The sequence below is a fragment of the Malus domestica genome, chromosome 10, assembly GCF_042453785.1.
Source record: "Malus domestica chromosome 10, GDT2T_hap1".
NCBI classification, from domain to species: Eukaryota; Viridiplantae; Streptophyta; class Magnoliopsida; order Rosales; family Rosaceae; genus Malus; species Malus domestica.
Window position 1 is genome coordinate 31,613,100 of NC_091670.1, and position 22,751 is coordinate 31,635,850.

The 22,751-nt window shown below is 39.1% G+C and overlaps 3 protein-coding genes across 4 annotated transcripts; 1 reads left to right on the forward strand and 2 right to left on the reverse strand.

The window, feature by feature from the left end:
* Positions 1 to 485: 485 nt before the first annotated feature.
* Positions 486 to 6,082, reverse strand: LOC103445759 (kinesin-like protein KIN-14Q). Of its 2 annotated transcripts, none has more exons than XM_070807285.1 (16): positions 5,740 to 6,082; positions 5,573 to 5,653; positions 5,278 to 5,361; positions 4,770 to 5,167; positions 4,466 to 4,676; positions 4,311 to 4,387; positions 4,132 to 4,231; positions 3,926 to 4,024; positions 3,661 to 3,837; positions 3,277 to 3,562; positions 2,695 to 2,856; positions 2,367 to 2,582; positions 2,239 to 2,276; positions 1,861 to 2,024; positions 1,604 to 1,729; positions 486 to 1,523 (listed from the first exon to the last, which is right to left on the reverse strand). In XM_070807285.1, the coding sequence occupies exons 1-16, from the start codon at positions 5,807 to 5,809 to the stop codon at positions 657 to 659; spliced, it is 3,156 nt and encodes a 1,051-aa protein (XP_070663386.1). In that variant the 5' UTR covers positions 5,810 to 6,082; the 3' UTR covers positions 486 to 656. The 2 variants fall into 2 exon arrangements, with proteins under 2 accessions (XP_070663386.1, XP_070663387.1); XM_070807286.1 differs by having other exon boundaries at positions 1,646 to 1,729; positions 5,740 to 6,061.
* Positions 6,083 to 6,456: 374 nt separating this feature from the next.
* On the reverse strand, positions 6,457 to 13,018 carry LOC114827703 (translation initiation factor IF-2, chloroplastic-like). Its single transcript, XM_070807287.1, has 12 exons — positions 10,949 to 13,018; positions 10,767 to 10,799; positions 10,453 to 10,566; positions 10,117 to 10,266; positions 9,882 to 9,980; positions 9,727 to 9,789; positions 9,493 to 9,648; positions 9,308 to 9,373; positions 8,211 to 8,447; positions 7,816 to 8,091; positions 7,503 to 7,691; positions 6,457 to 6,966 (listed from the first exon to the last, which is right to left on the reverse strand). The coding sequence occupies exons 1-12, from the start codon at positions 12,491 to 12,493 to the stop codon at positions 6,799 to 6,801; spliced, it is 3,096 nt and encodes a 1,031-aa protein (XP_070663388.1). The 5' UTR covers positions 12,494 to 13,018; the 3' UTR covers positions 6,457 to 6,798.
* Positions 13,019 to 17,576: 4,558 nt separating this feature from the next.
* On the forward strand, positions 17,577 to 18,413 carry LOC139188680 (uncharacterized). The gene is made up of 2 exons (XM_070806345.1): positions 17,577 to 18,202; positions 18,296 to 18,413. Exons 1-2 carry the CDS (start codon positions 17,577 to 17,579, stop codon positions 18,411 to 18,413), a joined length of 744 nt encoding a protein of 247 aa, XP_070662446.1.
* The last annotated feature ends 4,338 nt before the right edge of the window (positions 18,414 to 22,751 follow it).

Sequence of the window (22,751 nt, forward strand, 5' to 3'; positions counted from 1 at the left end):
GGCAAATATTCTAACCTGATATATTTTTAGGGGATGTGCCATGAACTTTCTAAGCTAGCGAACACAAAAGTTCCTCTTTGCCGACGTCTATATAAAAACTTTGCTCAATCTCACTCAAGAAACAGTCTTCCAATACAGAAGTATCATCTTTAAATGATACTTAATTAGGCTCCTAAGTCGTCTCGCGTGAGATTGGGGAGGGGGAAGGGTAATTCAAACTCGGAATTTTTTTTGGGTTCAACGACTCCAACTGCAGTGATCACTTCCATCATTTCTTTGCAGCTTCACTCAGTCAGCCTATACAAAATTGAAAACAGAATGACCAAGTCTTCAAATAATAATGGGTCATTAACAATGATTTATATGTCACATTAATACTAGTCGCGATTAGTTTGATTTCAGTACTGATACATCAAAGAATTCTCAGACGAGATGACCTTTTTTGGTTTTTGTTTACTTGTATCGGAAAAAACAGAACCTATCAGTTTTAATCAGGACAAAGCACATACCATTGACATTCTCAAACATATTCGGAAGTTCTGTACATCAGTAAATAAACAAATGATTAGTTCTCTCCCTCCCTCTCCCTACCTGCAGGCTACAAGAATATAACCTCTGTGCTCGCACCATGGCTGAATAAAATACATAAATTGTCATCAGCTTTTTGTAACAGTTCTCGCTGCTGTACCAATAATATTCCACCCCCTCTCCTTTTCCCTATGACTATTAGGCTTCTGGCCTTCTTTAGTTCCGGCTCTTCTAGCATTTCCTAGTAACACCCTGTTCCCCATCCTCCCTCGACTTCCAATAGAGACTCTAACTTTCTCCATCCCTACATTCACGCCTTTTCTCATGTGCGGTGGCATTGGGGATTTTATCTGGATTTTCTTTTGGAGGCTTCGTCTCAGTATGCTGTTTAGCTTTTTGGCACCATTTCTGATGACTTTAGGACTACTACAAGGTGTCTGTTCCGGCAAGCAGTCAGTCTCAGTCACATCTGGATCAACTTTCTTATCAGCATGGCATACTATAGCTGCCAATGGTAATGCAGGTGGTGGGGATTGGACACGAAATGGTACATTTGGGAGTGGGATTAGGGAGTTGCGCCTTGGAGCTGTGTTTACTGGAATCCGCTGAAATGTTGGACAAGTAGAGGCCCTTCCAGTTTTCTTTGGAACAAGAAATTGTTCAGCCATTTCGGGGTTGTTTTCTTTCTCCGTAGCATCAAGATGCTTGATAAAACCATCCGATACATGAAAAAGGGGTGCTGAGGGCTTGTTGTTGGTCTTCTCCATCAATGGTTGCAGAGGGTTTACTTGGTCTTTTCCCAATGTGCTGCCTATTTCACTGAGGACCTTGTGACTTGCTAATGGTCGGTTTGTAAACGGTGGCCTTGTGGGTGCAATAGATTGCTCATCCTGTTGATGTTTCATTTGCTGCTCGTGTTGCTCAGCTATTTTTGTGTCAACGTGCTGTCGTGCCAGCTTTCTCTCGATTAAGAGTTGTGCTTCCAATTCTTTTACCTGAAAAATAAACCAGATTAGTAACTGAAATTTTTATAATTTATGTATATAAAGTGAAAAAAGACTTTTCCTTAAAATACCTTGTCTTGCAGGTTTTTATTTTTCAGGTCTCTTTCTTTTACCTTCAGTTCTAATCCGTGAACTGTTTCCTCCATCTTCCTGATCTGTACATCTTTGCTTTTGACGTCTAGCTTTGTTTTCTCAAACTAGCAAACCAAAGATCCAATAATGTTAAAAACTTAATAGATGACTGATTCAATCACAAGAACGGTACCAAAAGATCAAAGTTTTAAACAAAATCTGGAATCTGCAGTAGTGTCAAGTGCAGAATAATTACCATCTGTTTGTATCTCAAAAGTTCATAAGTGTCAAGTTGCCTCTTTGCAGGACCCAACTCTATCCCTCTCACTCTGCTTGCAAAGTTCAGTGAGCATAGGGTCTCACTCACGTCATTTTCATTAGGACTTATCTGAACAAACATGAGTGTCTTCGAGTCTCCTCCTAAAACAACGAAAGATGTTCATTAGCCTCATTCTCGTTATGCTAAACCAAGATATATCTCAGACCAAAACAAAAGGATATATATATCAGAAGTTCAATTTCATCCCTAGAAAACGGAGAAAAAGGAAAATGAACACTTAATATTAAATAACTCAGAATAAGAACTGTTGATTCATGGGTTCGTTTGACTTCTTCTGTGATCCAAGTGAAGTACCTAGAGAGTCTTGAAGCAAGTGGGTAAGCTTAGAGTTCCTGCACATAAGACATAATTCAGTATTATAGCTGGACCCAGTTTTCATATTTAGAGTATTCAAACAAAGGATTAATTGTTACTTATATAACCTGAAAGGTATGTGTGAGCTTTTAGTTGCAAGTGAAGATACGACATCACCAAGGGCAGACAGAGATCTATTGATGTTCTGAGTTTCCTTGAGTCGTTCTCCTTGCACTTCTGTCTTCGCAACACGCTCGCTCCCTGCTAGATCCACCAACCAGAGCTTACTTCTTGTACATTCCCCATTCAACAAATTCTCCCCCTTCACCATTACACAGTGTATGCTGCATTTAAAGAAAAACCACTCAAACATTTAGCAATCTATCTTTAGACCAGAGCCTATTGGATATAAATTAGAAACAATTTGACTGTAACCAAGATATACAGATTACAGACCAATGCGACCGACTGCTATGCTCATTGGCATTGGTTGAGCAAACAGCCCTTGCATTACTGCCTGTTTGCAGAACTTCCCAGACTTCATTCATGTTGTTTACGTGTGCCTCAACCAGTCCTGGAACATGATGTATACCTTCACCAACTTGTCTTATTTCAAGCCTACAAAATCATGCAATACTGTGAGATGCTATTATCTTGAAAATTTGAAGTGATCCCATAACTTCCCATCCTTCGCACTCATGAAAGACATGGAACACCAAGAGAGCTCAACGGAATGGTGAATCATCAGAAGTGAGAAAGTATCAACAAGACATCTCGAAAGAATGAATGTTAAAATATGGAAACAGAAAGATTTCCCATTTTAAGATGTAGAGAATCAGAGCTCATAATGGTATTCTACCTGCCAGCAAAATGGTGGAATTTTATGAAAAAATAAAAGCATGTCTTATATGAAAAATGGCTTTCCTTCTACACAGGAATTCAGAAGAAACCCCTATTTCAAGTAATAAACAACAGTATAATAATCTTTCACCAGGTTAAATTGGAAGAAGGAAAAAGAACGATGGGTAAGGATCTTACCTTTTGGCAGCTGCTCCTGGCTGATTCCCTGAAACTAATAAATCTCGTATCTGCTCGTTGTAGACTTCTAAAACGCTAACTGATACATCATATCGATGTAACTTTTCTCGCTCTCCAATTATACGAAACAATTCCTGAAGAGTCCTAAAATTGACTCCTCGAGCGTCTTCTGTCCCTTCCATTGTAAAGGTCTTTCCACTTCCGGTCTGCCCATATGCAAATATGCACACATTGTACCCATCTAAAACTGATGTTGCAAATGGAGCCGTGTCTTCAAAAACATCAGCTAAATAGGACAAAGAGAAGGAAACATATTACTATAAGGAGGTTTTGTACTTCAATACATATACCAAACAAAAAGCTCATCTATCATTGTCTGCATACCTTGTTCTGCTTGAGGACCAAATACAGCATCAAACTTGAAGGTCCTTCTGGTGACCCCATTTGATTTGACAGCGAGCTCACCATCTTTAGCAGATTCAAAATCAATAGCCATTGAAGCTCCTGCTGCAACTTCATCAGTGTTTAGAGGCCTGCACCGGCAAAAGACTCGTATGTTTCCTACAAGCGAGAAAATTTAATGTCAGAAACGCCCTTCTGTCTCATACCCTCTTGGCCCTCTTCAAATCAAAAATAGCAAACTCCTAACCTTTCAACTCTAACACCTTGTTGTAGAGCTCTTTCCGTTCTTTGGCCCCTTCAATAAACTTAGTCTTCAGATCATTATGCAAATTTACTTGCTGATTTACTATTGCAAAAATAAAACAGCCAGGATCAGATAAAGAAAAACAAATATCTTATTCTTGAAATTCAAAAATGTCGTCACCTGGAAAGCGTTTAGCATGTCTAACTTACAAGTGGAATGAATGGTAGACCTCATTTCATTCATATCTTCAAGGCACTTCTTATAGGCCCGTGCCTCCTCTGATAGCTTGATGTGGCCCATCTCCATGATCTGTTTAATCAAAGAGTTCAAACCACTGCAATCATATCTACTGTAGTCAAAAGGCATCTTGTTATTTACAACTTAGTACCTTAAGTTTTCTCGTCAAATCTCTCAATGATGAAAACCATCCGCTCTTCTCTTTCACTTGTCCCTCAATGGCGAAAGCTGCAACACACAAGCATCAATGTACCATGTTTTCAGATTGTTCAAACTGTTCAAAGGCACAGGGTATTGTTACCATACCCAAAGATCCAACATGCATAGACTTGCGCATGAGTTCATTTTGGAGTTCCTTTAATGAATTGCAAGCTTCTTGGCATTCTCTACTCTTGGAATAGTTTTGCTTTTTCAACTCCTCCATTGCACTCCTCATCTCTTGCAATTCCTTTTTCTGTTTCTCGTAACTTATTAGCAGCTTATGATAGTCTCCTTCTTCGTTGGTCTCACCAGTAACCTGCAATGGGATAATTTACAGAGAGTATCTAAACATCCTAATTTATTTTGCAGCTAAACTACATTGGAAGTGCGCATGTTTAAGAGGCTTTACTTTTAATGATCCGCAGTCTTCCATTTGAGAATCATCGCCTATGAATTCATCAGTGCAACCTGCATTGTTGCTCATATCAGGAAGGGAACCTTCCTTCAACTTGTTCTCAGTGGCCGGAGGAGGAAGAAGCTCAAATGAAGCTTCAGGAGACAAATCTTCCTTAAAAGTTTGGCACAATGTCGTGGAGAACTTTACAGTTGGAGTTTTATGCATATCTCTAACTTGAGACTCATCGATTCCATTCTCAAAAGAGAGCTCAATAGAAGAATCCATCTTCTGATGGAACTTGCTTTCCAAGAACTCGGGGGAATCTCCATAGCTGGTTTGGGGTATATCGGGTGACCCGGCACAGATCACTAGATCAGGAGAGGTAAGCGAAAACCCCATCATGGACCGGGCTGAAAATACAAGCAAAATAAATCAAATTCTATAAAACTCTGAAGTCAAATCCAAGATTTTTTTTCTAAATTTTGTGATAGAAAAAAAAGGAAAGACTAGTTTTATTTACCATCATTTGCAACTGGGTCCCTGATTTTTGGTGTACTAATGGCTTCTGTGCTTTCATAATTTTCCCGAGAGCAATCTACACCAACTAAAATCAAGAAACCGAAATCAATAGAGCTGTTACGATCCTAGGAACTGATCGGGTTTCGTGTTCTTGACTGAATCAGAGTAAAAAGCATATCCAACTCCACAAATAGAGACATAATTCAATTCCCACAAATGGGGTCCAGCGAAAAACCGAAATCAAATACTGAGAAACCAAAAAGAACTAAAAGGTTGGTTTTTTTATATGAAATTACCTTCGTTTGAATCAGCATTGTAAGAGGAAGAATCCGGATCCACCATTGTCAAGCGCTGCAATTGCGAGCAAAGCGGTGTGTCTACCAAAGCACAAGAGAGGGGCAGTTACGTAATTATAGAAGAACCTATGAAACTGAAATCCTGGGTAGTTGAGCTGTGGACTTACAGTTGCAGTGAGAATTGGCGGCGGAAGTGGAGCTGTTCAGAGGAGAGTCGCACTGGTGCTGCTCCTCCATTGAAAAATGCCGAATGTTCTTCTGCTGCTGAAAACACTGTCGTTTAGAATTGAAGTAATCACCGACTGTGATGATGACGATGATGAATCTTTTTTGGAGAACCCCAAAAAGGTAAAAGAAGTAGGAAATTTGAATCTGAACGAACAGAGAAGGAAAGGCGTTAATTTCTCGTTCGTTGGTGCATTCAATCTCTCTGCGTTATGCTTTTCGGAGGCAAATGGGAGTCAAATGACCGTTGCCTTTTTTTTTTTCGAATTTTGAAATTTCTTGGCCGGGGAACGACGTAGGTGATCATCGCTTTTCTGGACTGTAGATTCTGCCACGTGGCACGTTAATCTTTTCTCAAGCCCCTCTGTTTTTTCTCCAAGTTGTTTTTGAATCTTAGAGATTCTTTGTATTTTTGGCTTGATTTCTCCACTAGAATCTTCTTATCTTTTTATAACATGGGCGTTGCAAATGTGTATTAGATCATTTTGATTAGCTAATCTAACACGCATTTGCAGCGTCCACGTTTGTTATCAAATGCAATTTGACACGACGGAAGAAATGTACAAGTCTTTCAACTATAATCATTCATACCGATGACATTTTCAAAGTAGATCCATTGACCTGAAAGTGCGATGAGATGCTGCATCAAGGCCAGAGCATCACAAAGAATTTTGTAACTTTTGATTGTAACTTTAACGTTATGTGTTACAAGTGCCCTTCTTCCCCAAATTGGAACTGTAAGGAATTTGATGAAATGTCCCTCTCCCCTCTCTTTACAAAACAAGCTCAAATCTACATTGTATGAATTATATACAGTGTAATACCATACAACACAAGGGTACATTCATCTTTGCATTAGATCCTTCGCACCTCACACTCAAATTAAATGCACGTGCGGGTACTGACCGATGTAAACCTGTCGAGGCACTGATCATAGAGGTATGCCGGATTGAGGGTGAACGTATTTTGCTTCCATCAAAACATGCGCAAAAGCAGATTCTTCAATCTTGCACCTTTCTTCCTGTTCCTTCCACTGCAGCTGCCATTGAAGCAGACGCCTCTTCTAGTGTCCGCTTCTTTTGAACTGTGTTGAAGAACTCAAGAGTATCTCCCTCCTCCCACTCGTCGTAGTCTTCCACTCCAATTCCACACTCTAGTCCAGCATTTACCTAGCCAAGAGGAGAAATTGCAGCTTATTGCAAACAGAAGACATTAAAGCATATGCCAATGCCAAAAGAATTCTGAACACGGGGTCACCACGAAAACTTCGAGTCAATTTCAAGGAACGCCAGAAACAAAATTATAAAAATAAGATAGAAAATCCTCTGCCAAAGCTGAAGATGTTACTGAGTACGTACTTTGATCGAAATTAATTATTAGTTTTCGGGTATTCACTAACTTGTACAATATATAGTATCATGAACTAAACCTTTTATGCCACAATGAAAATGCGGACACACCTACAAAGCATGAACACAACTGAAGCCATAGCCCATAGGTTTTATCATTCAGCTATTTGTGCAAGAGACAAATACTTTGCAATCCAGGCTGACAGCAGATCCGGAGGTATGCAACATGCGCTAGGTTGTGACTTTTTAAGGTATCTCTATTTTACAGCTCCCATGCACTTGGTTGCTCCCCTTTTTGCAATTTTCTATAATTTGACAAAAAGACCCATACAATTAAAGTAAACTATAAAAAATACCTCTTTCACAACTTCCTTGACCCGTTTCAATGAATCAAGAAGGCCAACATGTACGACTTTTCCCCTTCGAATGACCTCAACGCCACAGCCTTTAACAACTTTTCCCTCATTTATCATGCATCCAGCAACACGACCACTACCAGAGCTGAATACGGCTCGGACTTCTGCTGATCCAATTGTTACTCGTTCCTGTCGATACACAAGTGATAATGTCAATTGCAAATCTCAGTCTGAAATCTCCAACAACTTTAAGCCCCTAAACTTCAATGCCTTCATAAAACCAAAGAGATCAGGTGCTTAAGTTAATTGATACCTCAACAGGCTCTAGAAGTCCTTCCATTGCATTTCGTACATCATCAATAAGTTCATATATAACTCTATATAAGCGAATCTCAACCCCTTTGCTATCACCATAGCTTTTTACAGATCCTGGTATTTTGACATTGAATCCAAAAATTATGGCTTTGCTAGCAGCAGCAAGATCAACATCACTGCTGCTTACATCGCCTGTTGTTTCCAAGAGAAACTTCAAGGTGACATTATCTTGTGGAAGCACCTGCAGGGCTTGTCTGACAGCCTCGATGGATCCCTAAACATTGACACATGAATTATGATATAATAACACTACCGTTTAAATAAATACTGATTACCAAAGGACCAGCTACCAAACTAATTATTGACTGATGACAGTTAATTCAATATGCATACCTGAAGATCAACCTTCAGAATAATATTTAGCTGGTGCAAGTCTAGTCCAGACAGCTTTCCTGCTGAGACTGCAGAAGCTAAGGAAGAAAGAGTAACCCTGCCATCGCCAGCCTTAGCTGATATACGTTCATTTCGCAATGACTCAGCACGCAACTCTGCCCTTTCACGTGCAATATCAAGGGAGCTGACAACTTCAAATTCATCACCAGCAATAGGAACATTATTTAATCCCAGAACCTACAAGTAGACACAGAGATTGTCATTCAGGGCACTAAAACAAGTATCATGCAACAAAGAAGGCATAATAAAATATCTTTTGAAAAATTCCAGTTATATGTGGAAGCAACTTTTAGACAGTGGATAAAATTGCTGCTTATATAAGCTTTAATGAATAATATGTAGACCTGCTATTAGTGACCAGAGAAAGCTGTACCACATCAAACGTGTTTACAGTGATGTTATAAACATTAACGATTAGAGACAGCTGTGCTGTTTATCTTGCAGAGGAATCATAACACCAGCAAAATGGCAAGCAGAGGAATAATGAACATGTACCAATACAAACAGTTGCATGTCAAGCCATAATGATATACACGAGACTATAACTCAAAAGCAGTCACAGCATCTAGAAAACCAAAATAATAAACATGCACAAATGCAAACAATTGCATGTCAAGAGCCATATTGATTTATGCGAAATTATAACTCAAAAGCTGTCACAGCATCTGGAAAACCCAAATTCCGTATCTGTTGTCTTTATAACGGAAACTAGAAAGGAACCCAGGTTACAGTTGACAATTCAATGTACTTACAAAAACGTTGCTGACTGATTTATCATTTAAATTGCAAACAACTCGCAAAATTTCAATATCTAATTATCTATATATGTATATCACTTTAAGTATCTTGCAAATGTCACCTTCCATTTCTCCAATTAGAACCCTTACAATGAATTTCTAACAAGTTTTCCCCTATGAAAATTAGACATTTGGATCCACTTGATCCACCAAAACTTTTGAATTAAGCCACTCTTAAAAGAACAGAAAAATAATTATAGAAGATTAAAACAAAAAGTACAAGAAGAATATGAACAAAACCTGAACAGGTATAGAGGGCCCAGCTTCATTGACACGATTTCCACCATCATCAAACAAGGCCCGCACCTAACCGTGGCCATTACAAAGAGTCCTTCATGTTAGTCAAAAGGTTGCCATTTGAGCCACACAAAGGTGGACTAGATATAAGAAAAAGAGCTCAGATTTCAAAATTGTTATCCACCAACCTTTCCGAATGCTCCTCCACAAACTACTATGTCCCCTTGTTTGAGGGTTCCATTTTGCACTATAAGTGTAACTACAGGTCCTTTAGATTTATGAAGACCGGCCTCAATGACTGAGCCTTTCGCACTTCTATGGGGATTTGCCTTTAAATCTTGCAACTAGAACAATCATGCAAAAGGTTAGCATACAAGGAGGAGAACAGCTAATACGTCAACGTTCATAGACATCTGACTTACCTCTGCAACTAGCATAACAGTTTCCAAAAGCTCATTTATATTCTTCCCTTTAAGAGCACTAATCTGTTCAAACCCACGCAAAAAAAAAGCATTCAGAAGGGGTATAAACCATAAATGAAATATGCAAGCACAACTTCACCGCATGAAACACCAACCTGGACCATTGGGACGTCGCCACCCCAGTCCTCTGGCATTAGACCAATATAAGAAAGCTCTTGCATGACTCGATCTGGATTGGCTCCATCCTTGTCTATCTGATATGTTTAGAATAAATAAAATTGAGATTCAACAAATTGGGATGCCACATGCAAAGCAAGAAAAACATCTATTCTTTCCTTTTCTTTATTCAAAGAAAAAGTTAAAAGATAAAACTACCCGTGTTTGATATACCTTATTTATAGCAATTACTATTGGCACTCCAGCAGCTTTAGCATGAGCTATGGCCTCTTTTGTTTGAGGGCGGATTCCATCATCAGCTGCCACTACAATGATAGCAATGTCTGTCACCCTTGTTCCACGAGCTCTCATTGCACCAAATGCCTACAGGAATTAGATATAATAGATATCATCTAAAGGAAATATAAGTGCAGGCAAGTTAAAGAACTTGTATCCAGAAAAATAAACATAAAACAAGGTGCTTAAATGCACAGAGAGAGAGAGAGAGAGAGAGAGAGAGAGAGAGAGAGAGAGAGAGTTTTCCATGTGTTTACAGGGAACTGATTGTACCTCATGTCCAGGAGTATCAAGGAAAACACATGATTGCAACTTTCCATCAATTGGCACAAGCACCTTATATGCCCCAATTCCTTGTGTAATTCCACCAGCCTCTGAGGCAGCAACCTGTGAATATATACCAGTTTATTAGCACCAATTCCACAAAGCTCCATAGTTTATGTGGACATTCAATATACTATTACCAAACCACTGAATCAAGTGTATAAGTTTACCAAAAATAACGAAGATCCCAAATCATGTACCACTAAGGTCATTGCAAAATAAACTGAAAGAAGAAATTAGAGTATTATACAAGCCCTAGTTACCTTGCTCTTCCGGATATGGTCCAACAAGGTTGTCTGCCAAGTGACCAACAGAAAAATATTAGAAATATTTAAGTATAAATACAAAATATAGAATAGAATAAAATAAACAACAGGAACTACTAAAGATAAGAGGATGCCAAAAAGTATAGACTAGGAAATAAAAACAAATGAATGCCATTTACCTTGCCATGATCCACATGACCCATTATAGTGAGGACAGGAGGTCTGTCTTGTAGTTTGTCTAGGTCATCTACATCAAGTAATTCCTTCTTTCTTGCCATTTCTTCCACCTTCACAGGATCAACATCTATAACTTCCACGTCGTACTCTTTACAAATCATCTTTACCATATCTTTGTCCAGAGTTTGAACCCCATCCGGCTTAATTCCCATCGAGTACAGATATCCAAGAATTTCGGATTCAGTTGTAGCCAAATGGAATGCCAAATCGTCTACCAACATACCATCTTCACCGACCTCTAGAATTTCTACTTTAACAGGAGCCGCCTCTTTCGCAGCCTGAAGTCTCGCTGCCTTCCTGCTTGCTTTACTCCACTTCCTCCCTTTCCTTGCTGCTCCAGGAATAGAGACATTGAGTTCCGAAGTGTCTTCATCCAGAATATCATCAGCAACCTTCCGCCTCCGTAGTCCAGCTGCGTCTTTCTTCCGAAACCCTTCTTTGAACTTTCCAGGGGAAGGGCCCTTTCCTGGTTTTGAAGGAGCTAAAACTGCTTGAGAAATCACAGAATCAACCGACGCCTTTTTGGAAGCAAATTTGTCAATCAAAATTGGTGCCTTCCGTTCTTTAGTTTTTGTGGACAAATCGGTTTCATCAATCACTGAAGACTTTGCAGCGGCCCCCACATCTTTCAACACAACAGGTTTCTTCACCGTTGGTGGAAGAGCTGTAGAAGGCTTTGCTTGTAATGTTGGCTGAGGTCTCAAGGGGGGCTGAGGGGTTCTTAAAGGAGCACGGGGTTGAGACTCTACCTGTACCCCTCCTCCTGTTTTTGTTTCCTCTTTCTGAATTGTATTATTAACTTTAGGTGATTCCTTTACAACCTTTTTCACAGTTGAGACCGTGTCTCCTTTACGCCACACACTCTTCAAAGTTTTAGACTTACTAGTTGCCGCTAAGTCCACTGGTGTAGCATTTCGCAAATTATTACTTGTACTGGATGGTGCAGGTTTATTTACAGAGGCACTATCTTTCTTAGTACCCAGTTCACCCACCCTTGCAGTTTCTAACTTTTCAGCCTTCTCCAAAACCTCTCCAAGCGACTCAATCACCTTATTTCTCTCTTCTTCACCTTCTTCATCCGAATCCCCGCTAATTCTTGAGGGGTCCCAGTCAGCTGCATCAATACCTAAAAGGGGTTCAGTACTGGACCCCCCTGAGGACTTCAAAACTGGCTTTGGACCGGGCTTAAGTACAAAATCAGCATTGGCATCAGAAACAACTTTAGTTCCTCTATAGTTGTTAGAATCAAGGGACACCTCATTGCCTTGCTCGGCAACAAAATCAGTAGTTGTGACCGAATATTTACACACTGATAACCTTAGACAATGCCATCTCCTACTACCCTTAAAACTTGTCTTAGACAAAGAAACTTTCCTAACAAGCAAGCCGGACCTTTCGGATGAACCCGCAAGTGTAAGACCTCCCCAACTAACAAGGGAAACCAAAGAAGCCATTGTTTCCTGCATGCTTCCTACTAAAACTAGCATGGAGACCCCAGAACATAACCACCCATAAGTATTCTAAACCCTCATCCAAAACCAAAACCCTCTCCAATTCCACACAAAAATGTTAACTTGTACGGCAATTACTACAATTTGAAGCAAATTCAAGATACCCAATACTCCAATTCAACAACTAACAACAAAAGTATAGCTCCCAACACAAAAAATGGAACCCCAAATAAAAAATCTAACACTTTGTAGAGAAAGATAGCAGCTTTACCTCCCTCCAAGAACAATGATTGGAATTCCAGCAATTGGGTTTGTTGGGTTGAGAGAGAAAGTGAGGAGAGAGAGAGAGAGGGGGTATGTGTGTGTAAATAGGAAGTTGGGAAACAAAAGAGGTTGTGGATGTGTAGTTCGGGGGGATAATAAGGTGGGGCAAGGTGGAAAAAGCAATGAAATTGAAGAAATATGTGGCTGCTTCTTTACCTATCTAAATACATTTGTGATAAGACGTTTTCTAATTTCATCTCTCTCTATATCTCCCCCATAATATTTATAGTTTTGCTGCAACTTTGCCTTTGACGGTAAAAAGCATAAAAATATCAAATCAAAGGGGAAGGAAGGAAGGCAGAGTGTGAGTGACGACGCTGTTCGGCATGTTGTTGGGATTTTGGCACCTTCCTCCATGACGCTGATATTTCAGCACCACACTATACCGGTTGTCCTCTTTTTTGGTTTTTACTTTCTCCTTTTTTTTCCCCTTTACTTCTCACATTTGTTGAATTAATTATTTTTTTTCTTCTAATTCTCAAATATTTTCAATGGTTAGAAAAAATTTCGAACAAAAAAGTACTACGAGGAATTAGTTATTGAACTAACTTTGATTCCAAAAAAAAAAAAAAAAAAAAACCTAACTTTGAAGTTTATCCAATGGACAATTCATGTGATAATTCGTTTCAGTATAAACAACAAATGTAACTCGTGTAATCTATATCTATCTATATATATATATAAAGGGAGAAGGCAAAAATGATGAAAATTTTCAAATCAAATAAGAAATTCAAAAAAGGTCGTACCCAGTGCACAAGACTCCCGCTTTACGCAGGGTCACAAAAAAAAAAAAAAAAAACCCACTTCCATAACTAACTTTATTTTTATTTTTTAAATATATTATTACTGTTGTAGGCATAATTTACTAAAAAATTATGGAGGTCATATGGAGAGAGGGTGCGGCATATATAGAGAGAAGAGAGATGTGTAATTGTGGGTGTGTGTTATTCTACCCCATTGTGCCTTTATTTATAGTAGTAAGGAAGGTTAATTCCTTACCCTTTAGGATTACAACATTTAATAGGTAATCTACTCCTAATAGGAACATAAGATACATTCTCATATCTACTAAGATTTACATAATCACATTCCTAATCTAATAGGACTACAACATTCCCCCTTGAGTGTGTAAATACTCAAGTAAATGGCGCATTAGGTCTTCAGCGATGAAGTAAGTACAGTTGATAAATTCGTCGGCACAATGAGCAAATGCAAGTCTCATATCAACGGAAGGACGCATAAAAAGTAGAACTCACAAAACCTCGCTATGGTAAAACCCAAGGTGAGAGAAAAACTCAGAGACTAAGGAGAAAAGTGAAAGGTTGCATTAAGTCAAAACTATATGTCTTTTGGACGCAAGTAGAATAGCTCACAAGGGTATGATCAGCCCATGATGGGTACCTCGTTAAAAACTAGTTAGATAGAAAAAACCCAGTGGGAAAAATGCTCCTAATCGTAAGGAAAAAAAGTACATTAAGATCAAGTGAGTATACTTTTGGATACTCTCCCTAAGTTTGACATAACTTCCAAATGAGAACTACAAGCATTGCATATGAATAGTTAGGCATACAAATTCCTCAGACAAGCTTTTGGAAGGTTGACTTCGGCAGTGACGTCGACAAGGTTGTCTGGGATCGGCTTGCATGACTTCAATCTCTTGATGCTTTGCTGATGTAGATGTAGACGCAATATGTCTTGGTGTTGACTTCGTTGATGTATCATGGTTTGGTCGGGTTGATACATGCAGCATAATCTTCATGGATCGTTGTCAGGACTCAACAATGGATGAAAACACAGCAAGTACTTCGAATATGTTCAACAAGAACTCCTAACCATGTCTCACTTGTGGCGTAGTGAAGTGAGGTGAGTCTTGGAACGATTCAAAGATTTTGCAACTAAAGTCATTTAGTGGACCTCCAAGATATTGCGATATCCCTAACGGTAAAGATATAACCATTTGGGGATTTTGCCTTGAGCGGATTTGATAAGCAACTTGCGTCAGCATTACAACAAGGCAAGCATCATTTTAATGATCAGGGGGGTTGGATCCGCTCGAGATGAGATGGAATTTTCCCTCGTAGTACCTTCATGGTACGTCTTTAATACCAATTTAGTGGATTCGTGTAGGCACTATGCTGTATCTTTACTAAAATCAACACCGAATGAGATATCCTGTCTAAATACAATAAGCTAAGTACAATGAAGCGCAAAGTTGAACTTAGATATGGAATTTCGGATTCCATAACCTCTTCAAGGGTCTCATTTGCATATAATGTATGAAAGATCAAAGGTATACTCAAAAGTGACACATTCGGGGTGTAGTTCGACTAGTAGACCAAAATACCATCAGAACAATGCTTCAACTTCAGGTCAAGGCATAAACGAGTTTTCCCAAGATCCTTCATTTCAAATTCCATCTTCAAGTGCTCGGCAATTTTCTCAAGCTCTTCCGGAGTTTTAGTGAGATTCGTGTCAACGACATAAACTGTAACTCTAGCAATTCGAAATAAGACTTCATAGTGTAACACGCAAAGGCATAATTTATCCCTAACTAATCAAATAATCACTTAGACGGGTATACCACATTTATCGGATTGTAAGTGAACACCTTAAACAAGTTAAGAGGGTGTTTTGTGATTTGGAACTATTTGAACCAGTCTATGTAATTCTTCGGAAACTTACATGTAAATCTCCATATCTATATCCCCATGGAGAAATACTAACCACATTTCATAATGCTGCTATCAATCACATGACGTTTGAGAGAAACCTTGCGCCGTAAGGCGTGCATCATATCGCACTATTTCATTCATCTCATAACGCTTCCTTTCCCACTTGTAACACAACGGGGTTACCTTGGGCAGTGTAGGAATGACATGTCCAAAACACACTTTGGTAAGGAATTTGACCTGGGTTGTAATTTCGGTTGTCCAATCAGTTCTACATTGTCACTTAATCAACGGAACACAGTTCGATATCATCGCTTTTCATTTATAACGATAGCTACCATATAAGTGAAAACATCATCGATGGTAATCTCATTTCAATTTCATTTAGCTCATCCAAACTAGTATACTGGACCAAGAACTTCAAGTCTCGGGAGTAATCTGGATTAATCTCATGAGATGGAAATGATTTGAGACAGCGATCGAGTTTAGATTCATTATTGTGCCGTGTCTTCCTCTTCTAGGGAAATGAATCCTATAAACCGAGTGATCTGTCATGCTTCAGGCCAAGACAGATTGATTGGCTAGTCGCCGGTGTATTGGACCGTCCAACAAGGGCGGCACCCCTCCAGGGATGTTGACTCAACATCCGTTAAGTACGTTTGTCCTTGCAAACATGTTTGTAGCTGGTATATGATCTTGTCACTTTAATTAGATCAAATGAATGCGTATGGAGCAACATTTTGAAAGCTAGAATTCATTGCACTTGCTTATCACACTTGTGCGGTATGTGGATCGAAATGAGACATAGTGGGCAACGTCCACTCAAATTCGCACCGTTTTCCAGGAACTTTGACGTTCTTATCACCTCCTAACGACGGGAATACTGTCTCATTAAAATGACAACCCGCAAATGAACGGTAAAGAGATCGCATGCAAGGGCTCGAAAAGAGCTAGTGTGAAGGATAATCATGATTGACAAAAGATACACATCTTTCTTTGAGGACCCATATTGGTACGTTGCGGCTCTGCAACTTGGCACATGGAATGCACACCTAAATGCGTAAATACGAAAATTGTCAGGTTCGTACCCAGTAACCAACTATAACGTCATATAGGTTGGGTGGCAATAGGCCTCAAGGCGGACCGACATAAATGTATACAAGATTGAATAGCCTTAGGCAGAAACCGAAAACTTGTTACGTTTACCAAAATTCGGGTGATCATTTAAATTGAGCTCTATGATCACTAGGCGAGGCTATTTGGGGTGAACATGAGAATTCGATGTTCAATTATAAACCCAAAATACATACAATACTTTATTGAAAAACCATCGATATAAACTCTCTGGCATTATCCAGTCTCTTGGACCTTAGAGCAACTCCACCCTTGGAGCCCTCCCCCCAGGCAATCCACTATTCAATCCACCCTGTGAACAGTAACTGCCTTAATGAACAGTAACTGCCTTTTGCATCTCCACCGTTGCACTTGAATAGCCCTGGCAATAGGCAATAAAATATTATTAATTTTTTTTTTACAAAATAATACTAAATAAATTTATTTGTAATTTCGGATAAGATATTTTAAATCGTTCTCGTTACGCCACGTGTCATTTACCCAAAACGACTATTATTGGTCATAGATTTCGATAAGATTTTTATCCAATGTTATCGTGCCACGTGTCGTTATCTTTTCAGAATCTTTGAGGATAGATTTCGATCAGATTTTAAATCGTTCTCGTTGCACCACGTGTCATTATCTGAAAAGATAATTATTGGTGATGGATTTCAATAAGATTTTTATTCAATGTCGTCGTGCCACGTGTCGTTATCTTTTCAGAATCTTTTAGGATAGATTTCGATCAGATTTTTAACGAATGACGGCATGCCACGTGGCACTATCTACAACCTAATCATTTCAGAATCCTCCATATAATCTATCATCCATCCTTTTAAATCGCACACCAATTTTCTCAATATCTCTATCATTATTCATAGTTTCTGCTTCCTTCTTCACCAAATCAAAATCTGTATCATTATTCATAGTTTCTACTTACAATGTCTTCTTCTTCAAGCATGATGTGGGAAATCGATCAAGAAAAGGAAAAATTGTTTAACCAATTTGAAGGAATGTTCAATCTCCATATAGCCCAAAATGAGAAGGAAGATGATAAGGAGCGGAGAAGGAGAGATGACGAAGCAAGAATGGCCAGAGACTCACATTCCCGTCGAGTCATCCAAGTTGTGGCACAGATATGCAGGCCCACCCGTTTCAGAAACCTTGATAGAAGCAGGCAACAACGAGGTGTGGAGCTGTTGGACGATTATTTTGTCTATAATAGTGTATTTCCTGATACGTACTTCAGATGTCATTTTAGAATGGAACGGCATTTGTTCAACAAAATCATGATTGCTGTTTGCAACCATGATTCTTACTTTGTGCAAAAGAATGATGCTTGTGGTGCTATAGGTCTCATTCCCGAGCAAAAAATTATTGCTGCGCTGCGGATGCTTGCGTATGGAGCATCTGCAGACCAAGTGGATGAGATAGCGAAGATGGGGAAATCAACCATTCTTGAGTCCCTGATGAGGTTTTGCGAAGCAATCGAATCTATCTACACCGCAAAGTACCTCCAGAAACCAACTCACATGGACTTGGAAAGACTTCTGAAGAAGGCCGAGATGCGAGGTTTTCCTGGGATGATTGGGAGCATTGATTGTATGCATTGGACGTGGAAAAATTATCCAAGTGCATGGTAAGGCGTTTATGGAGACAGAAAATGAGCAAAAAGTATCATTTTTGAGGTAGTGGCATCTTTTGATACATGGATTTGGCACGCCTTTTTCAGGGTTCCGGGAGCTCAAAATGACCTCAACGTCTTTGCCCAATCCCCAGTGTTCAACGATGTTCTGCAAAGAAAGACACCGAAAGTCAAGTATGAAGTTAACGGACGTATGTACGACTGACACAAAAAAACGTGTCGGCTGACGCGCCCCCACGCGCGCATGAGGGGCACGCGCCTGACACAATAAAAACTAAAAAAAAAAAAACCAACGCCAGGCATGGCGTCAGCCTGACGTCACACCCATTGGGCTGAAGGGCTGGCAATCCCTCACGGGCCTGGCCCTCGGGCTGCCCAACGCTGGAGCCGAACCCATCGGCCTTCGGGCCCTTTCCTCTCGCCTGTCCCCCGAGCAAGGTCCAATGGTGGACTTGCTCTTAAGGGATAAATAGGGCAGTGAACCATTAATCAACCAGGAGGTTTAGTAGCAATGTGTGTGGACAAACATGTGACCAGTTTGTCGATTCATCAACCAAAACTATAAGTATTTATATGGTCCGCATTTTGGTTGGATTAGTCCACATATATTCCTATGAATCCACTTATGAAAAGTGGTGATTTCGTATCTTTGTGAGGGATGATTTAGAATATCAATTTCCCTAATGAGCAGGCTTGGCAAAGTGTGCTTGTAGGCACAAGATCCTTACTTCGGGTAAGTAAATGCATCGTAGCATTATTGTTCGACCTAAGTGTCCCAAACGGTCATGCCAAAACAAGTAAACTGCTCAATCACCCAGCTCTAGGCCGGCCACATGTGGCATGTGCCCCAGTTGGGAGACAGCCTATTGGCCCCAAATCAAAGCTTCAGGCTCATTTTTGGAGGTGGTGCAAATGTATTTCACTCTATTTTCTTCAATGATTCATTTATGATCATTGTCATCTCGAATATTCTTAAAACCTCAACGACATGAAGAATTTAAGGTCCCTTAAATGGTAATTTAGTACCATTCAGGAGTGTGCCAATGTTTTTAATCAGGTTGGATAGACCTGAAGTCGTTGTTAGAGATGTGATTTAAGTGTAAAGTTAATGTGCGTAGAACACATTCATCCAGACAACTAACTTTCCCACATTCTTACCTAATCGCATGTTTAATTGAATCGGTCACATGTATTAAGAAACATGATTCAATTAACTCATATTCGAGGACAATATCAATAAGATTATCCATAAGTAAAACAAATAGCAAACGTGAATCCAAGAACATGGAAAAAGTGTTTACAAAGTGAATAGTTTACTAAAGGGATTCGGCCAACAAGGCCATCCATGTCAAAATTCGGCTCTTCCAACGGTGTTTGGTGAAGCAAAATTAATCTCACATATTGACTACTAGAATGGTACTCCTCAACAACATTGGTAGGGGCATGAACAGATGCATAACCAACGATCTATTTCATCAAGACAGAAGTAGATTCTGCAGGGTTAAGGCTTGGGAATATTATCCTTTTATTCTTGAAGTTTTACGTCTTAGGTGCCAAGGATCACGCTTCGGGCATGATGCCACACCTTGGCAGGCCCTGATTATACCATATGTTTGGGGTAGTAATCATATCCAAGAATTTGGTAAACTTACGCTTTCTACACTTGCTGCTTCAAGAGTGAGTTAGAAACAAGAAAGGATGAGAAAAATATTATCTAGCCAAAATTCGATCGGATTTATAAAGTTCAGAATTGTACTCATTCATGGACGTAATCATGGTGTGCTTCAGGCAATGCCTTTCATGATTAAACGGTCTGTATGAGTGAACCAAAGAGCCATGGAATCCTCGTTCGGGAGGTATTTCCGTTTGTAATGCTTCGGGCATAAGTCTTTGAATGAAGATCATGATAGAGGCTTATTCAACACTTCCTTGCCATTATTGGCTTCAATGGTTTCTCAGCTTCTTGATAGTCAAGTGGAGATTCACGGCTTGTACCCCACATGTGGTGGTTTTTATTAGAAACATCCCAATTAGGGAAAATCAAACTTGTGACAGTTCGACAATCCACTAAATTAGAGGGAACAAAGTTGTGATTGGTGCTATGGGAATGAATCATCCATAAGCATCAAAGTTAGAACATTCGAGTTCTAAGACATGGTTTTTATGAAAAACGTCGGTTTTCATGGGTGTATTGTTTTATGAAAACTTCGGGTTTCAAAGGCACTAAATTTGAAACTTCGGGTTTCAAAGGCACTAAATTTGAATCTACAGGTTCAATTTAGTTTACGAACGTTTAGTTCATAAAAGAGAGGTTCCTGCAAGAACATATAATGCAATATACAACTAAGTGTAGTGGATTTGAGGTTCTTAGGGAACTCAAGTGTGAGAGCTTCATTACTACGAAAGTATGTCAACGGTTCAAAGTATAAAAATAAATTATTGAACCGTTAATGTCCAAAAGTGATATTCAGGTCAATAATTTTGGATTTCTTGTCAAATTAATGGACTGTATGTCACTTTTAATTAATTCAATATATTAGGACCCTTATAGGTCAATCATAGAAGTAAAATAATAATACAAACTTTCAAGCCATATTTTTGGGCTAGATGGCTACAAGCCATACAAAAGAAACACCCTAAAATTGGTTAAGGCTGTGAAATTGGGCACCAAAATATTTTTATTATTATTATGGGTGCGGGCTGAAAAAAAAAAAAAACAAGCCAAAAAATGGCTTTAGGCCGGGAAACAAGGGCAGCCCAACAGTGAAAGTGCTGGCTGCTGCTTTAGGCAAAGTCCTGCAACATTAGGCTGCGGGCTGGGCTCTTGTAAGGTTGTTGCAAGCAGCCCATCAATCTGCACAAACAAGCTTGCAGGCTTGCTGCAGTCACGGGCCAAGAGGAACAGTCCAGCAGCAAAAAGGAGAAGAAACCCAGGTCTAATTGGTTGGGCCGAGTTTGTGGGACAAGCCCAACACATTCTGGCTTGGTCTGGCGTGAGCTAGATTATGAGAAAGCCCAACGAAAAAGACATTGGCTCTGTTTGTTGGGAAGGGCAGAGGCCCAGCAAGTCAAACCCAGGCCTAGGGCCTGATTTGCACACGCAACAAAACCCAAGCAAATCGACGAGGTTAGTTCCCCTTTTTTCTTTTTCTTTTTTTTTTCCTCCAGATTTTAGTATTAGGGTTTTCAGAACCCAAAAAATTATGCTTCTATTTTATTTCGTTTCTTTGATTCACAAATTCCACATATCAAAAATTGCGTAATGCATGAAACAAATATATGAACATATACAATATATATATATATATATATATATATATATATCGAAAGGAAAATATAAACATAGGGGGTTCATGCATCATGGGGAATGTTTTCATGCTTCATGGTCATTTCAAATATCTTACTTTATTTTAAGTGTACATGATTAGCAGAAAACAGCAAATGCCTTTGAATTTGTAGATTATCCTTCTCGGAAAGCCGGAATTGCATCTCCAATGCGTTGTATTACGTTCAACACAAAAAAATAATAATAATAAATTGAATCAATAGTATGTAGATCAATTCAATAAAATAATAAATTAATCATAAAAAGAATGATTAAAACGTAATACTCCCCTTATTGAAGATAAACTCTCTTTAGCACAGCGTCAAGAGCGTGCTGATAACGTGTTGTAGGCATAATTTACTAAACAATTATGGAGGCCATACGGAGAGAGAGGGTGCAACATATAGAGAGAGAAGAGAGATGTGTAATTGTGAGTGTGTGTTATTCTACCCCATTGTGCCTTTATTTATAGTAGTAAGGAAAGTTAATTCCGTACCATTTAGGATTACAACATTTAATAGGTAATCTACTTCTAATAGGAATATAAGATACATTCTCATATCTACTAGGATTTACACAATCACATTCCTAATCTAATAGGACTGCAACAATTACTTGTTTTTCTGTTTTTGGTTTTTTCAAATAAAAAAAATCAAAAGTGTCAATTACCACACACGTACGTGTGTGCCAAGCTAGTTGATGAGTTAAACAACTAATTATTTTGAGTTTAGTCATATGTGGCCTAGCTCAACCTTCAAAAGCATAAAATAGACTTCAAGTTCCAGAGAGGTTTTAGATAGTTACAGCTACGACAAAGAGTAACACTCCCCATGGCCAAGTACATCGTCTACGAGACGGCGTCGAGATCCACATCACCGTTCTTGACCAAGTTGTTGGGGATCCTTTTCCTAGAGATCCCGCAATCGTATTAGTTTATCGTACGTCGTGTGGTCAGAAATCATTAAAATTTAAAATTTAAATATAAATAATATTTAACGAAAATTGACCGCACGATTTAAGATTACAGGATCCCTGAGATTCCTAGGAAAATGATATGGTAATTATCCTTTTCCGTTGTTGGGTACCCAATTTACTATTGGGCCTTGTTCACAGGATAATCCATTTGGCAATTATAAATTGTTATTGAAATGCCACGTGTCATAAGGATTTAGTGTTTTGAAAAAGAAAAAAAAAAATCCATCAGCTTGTGACTTCACT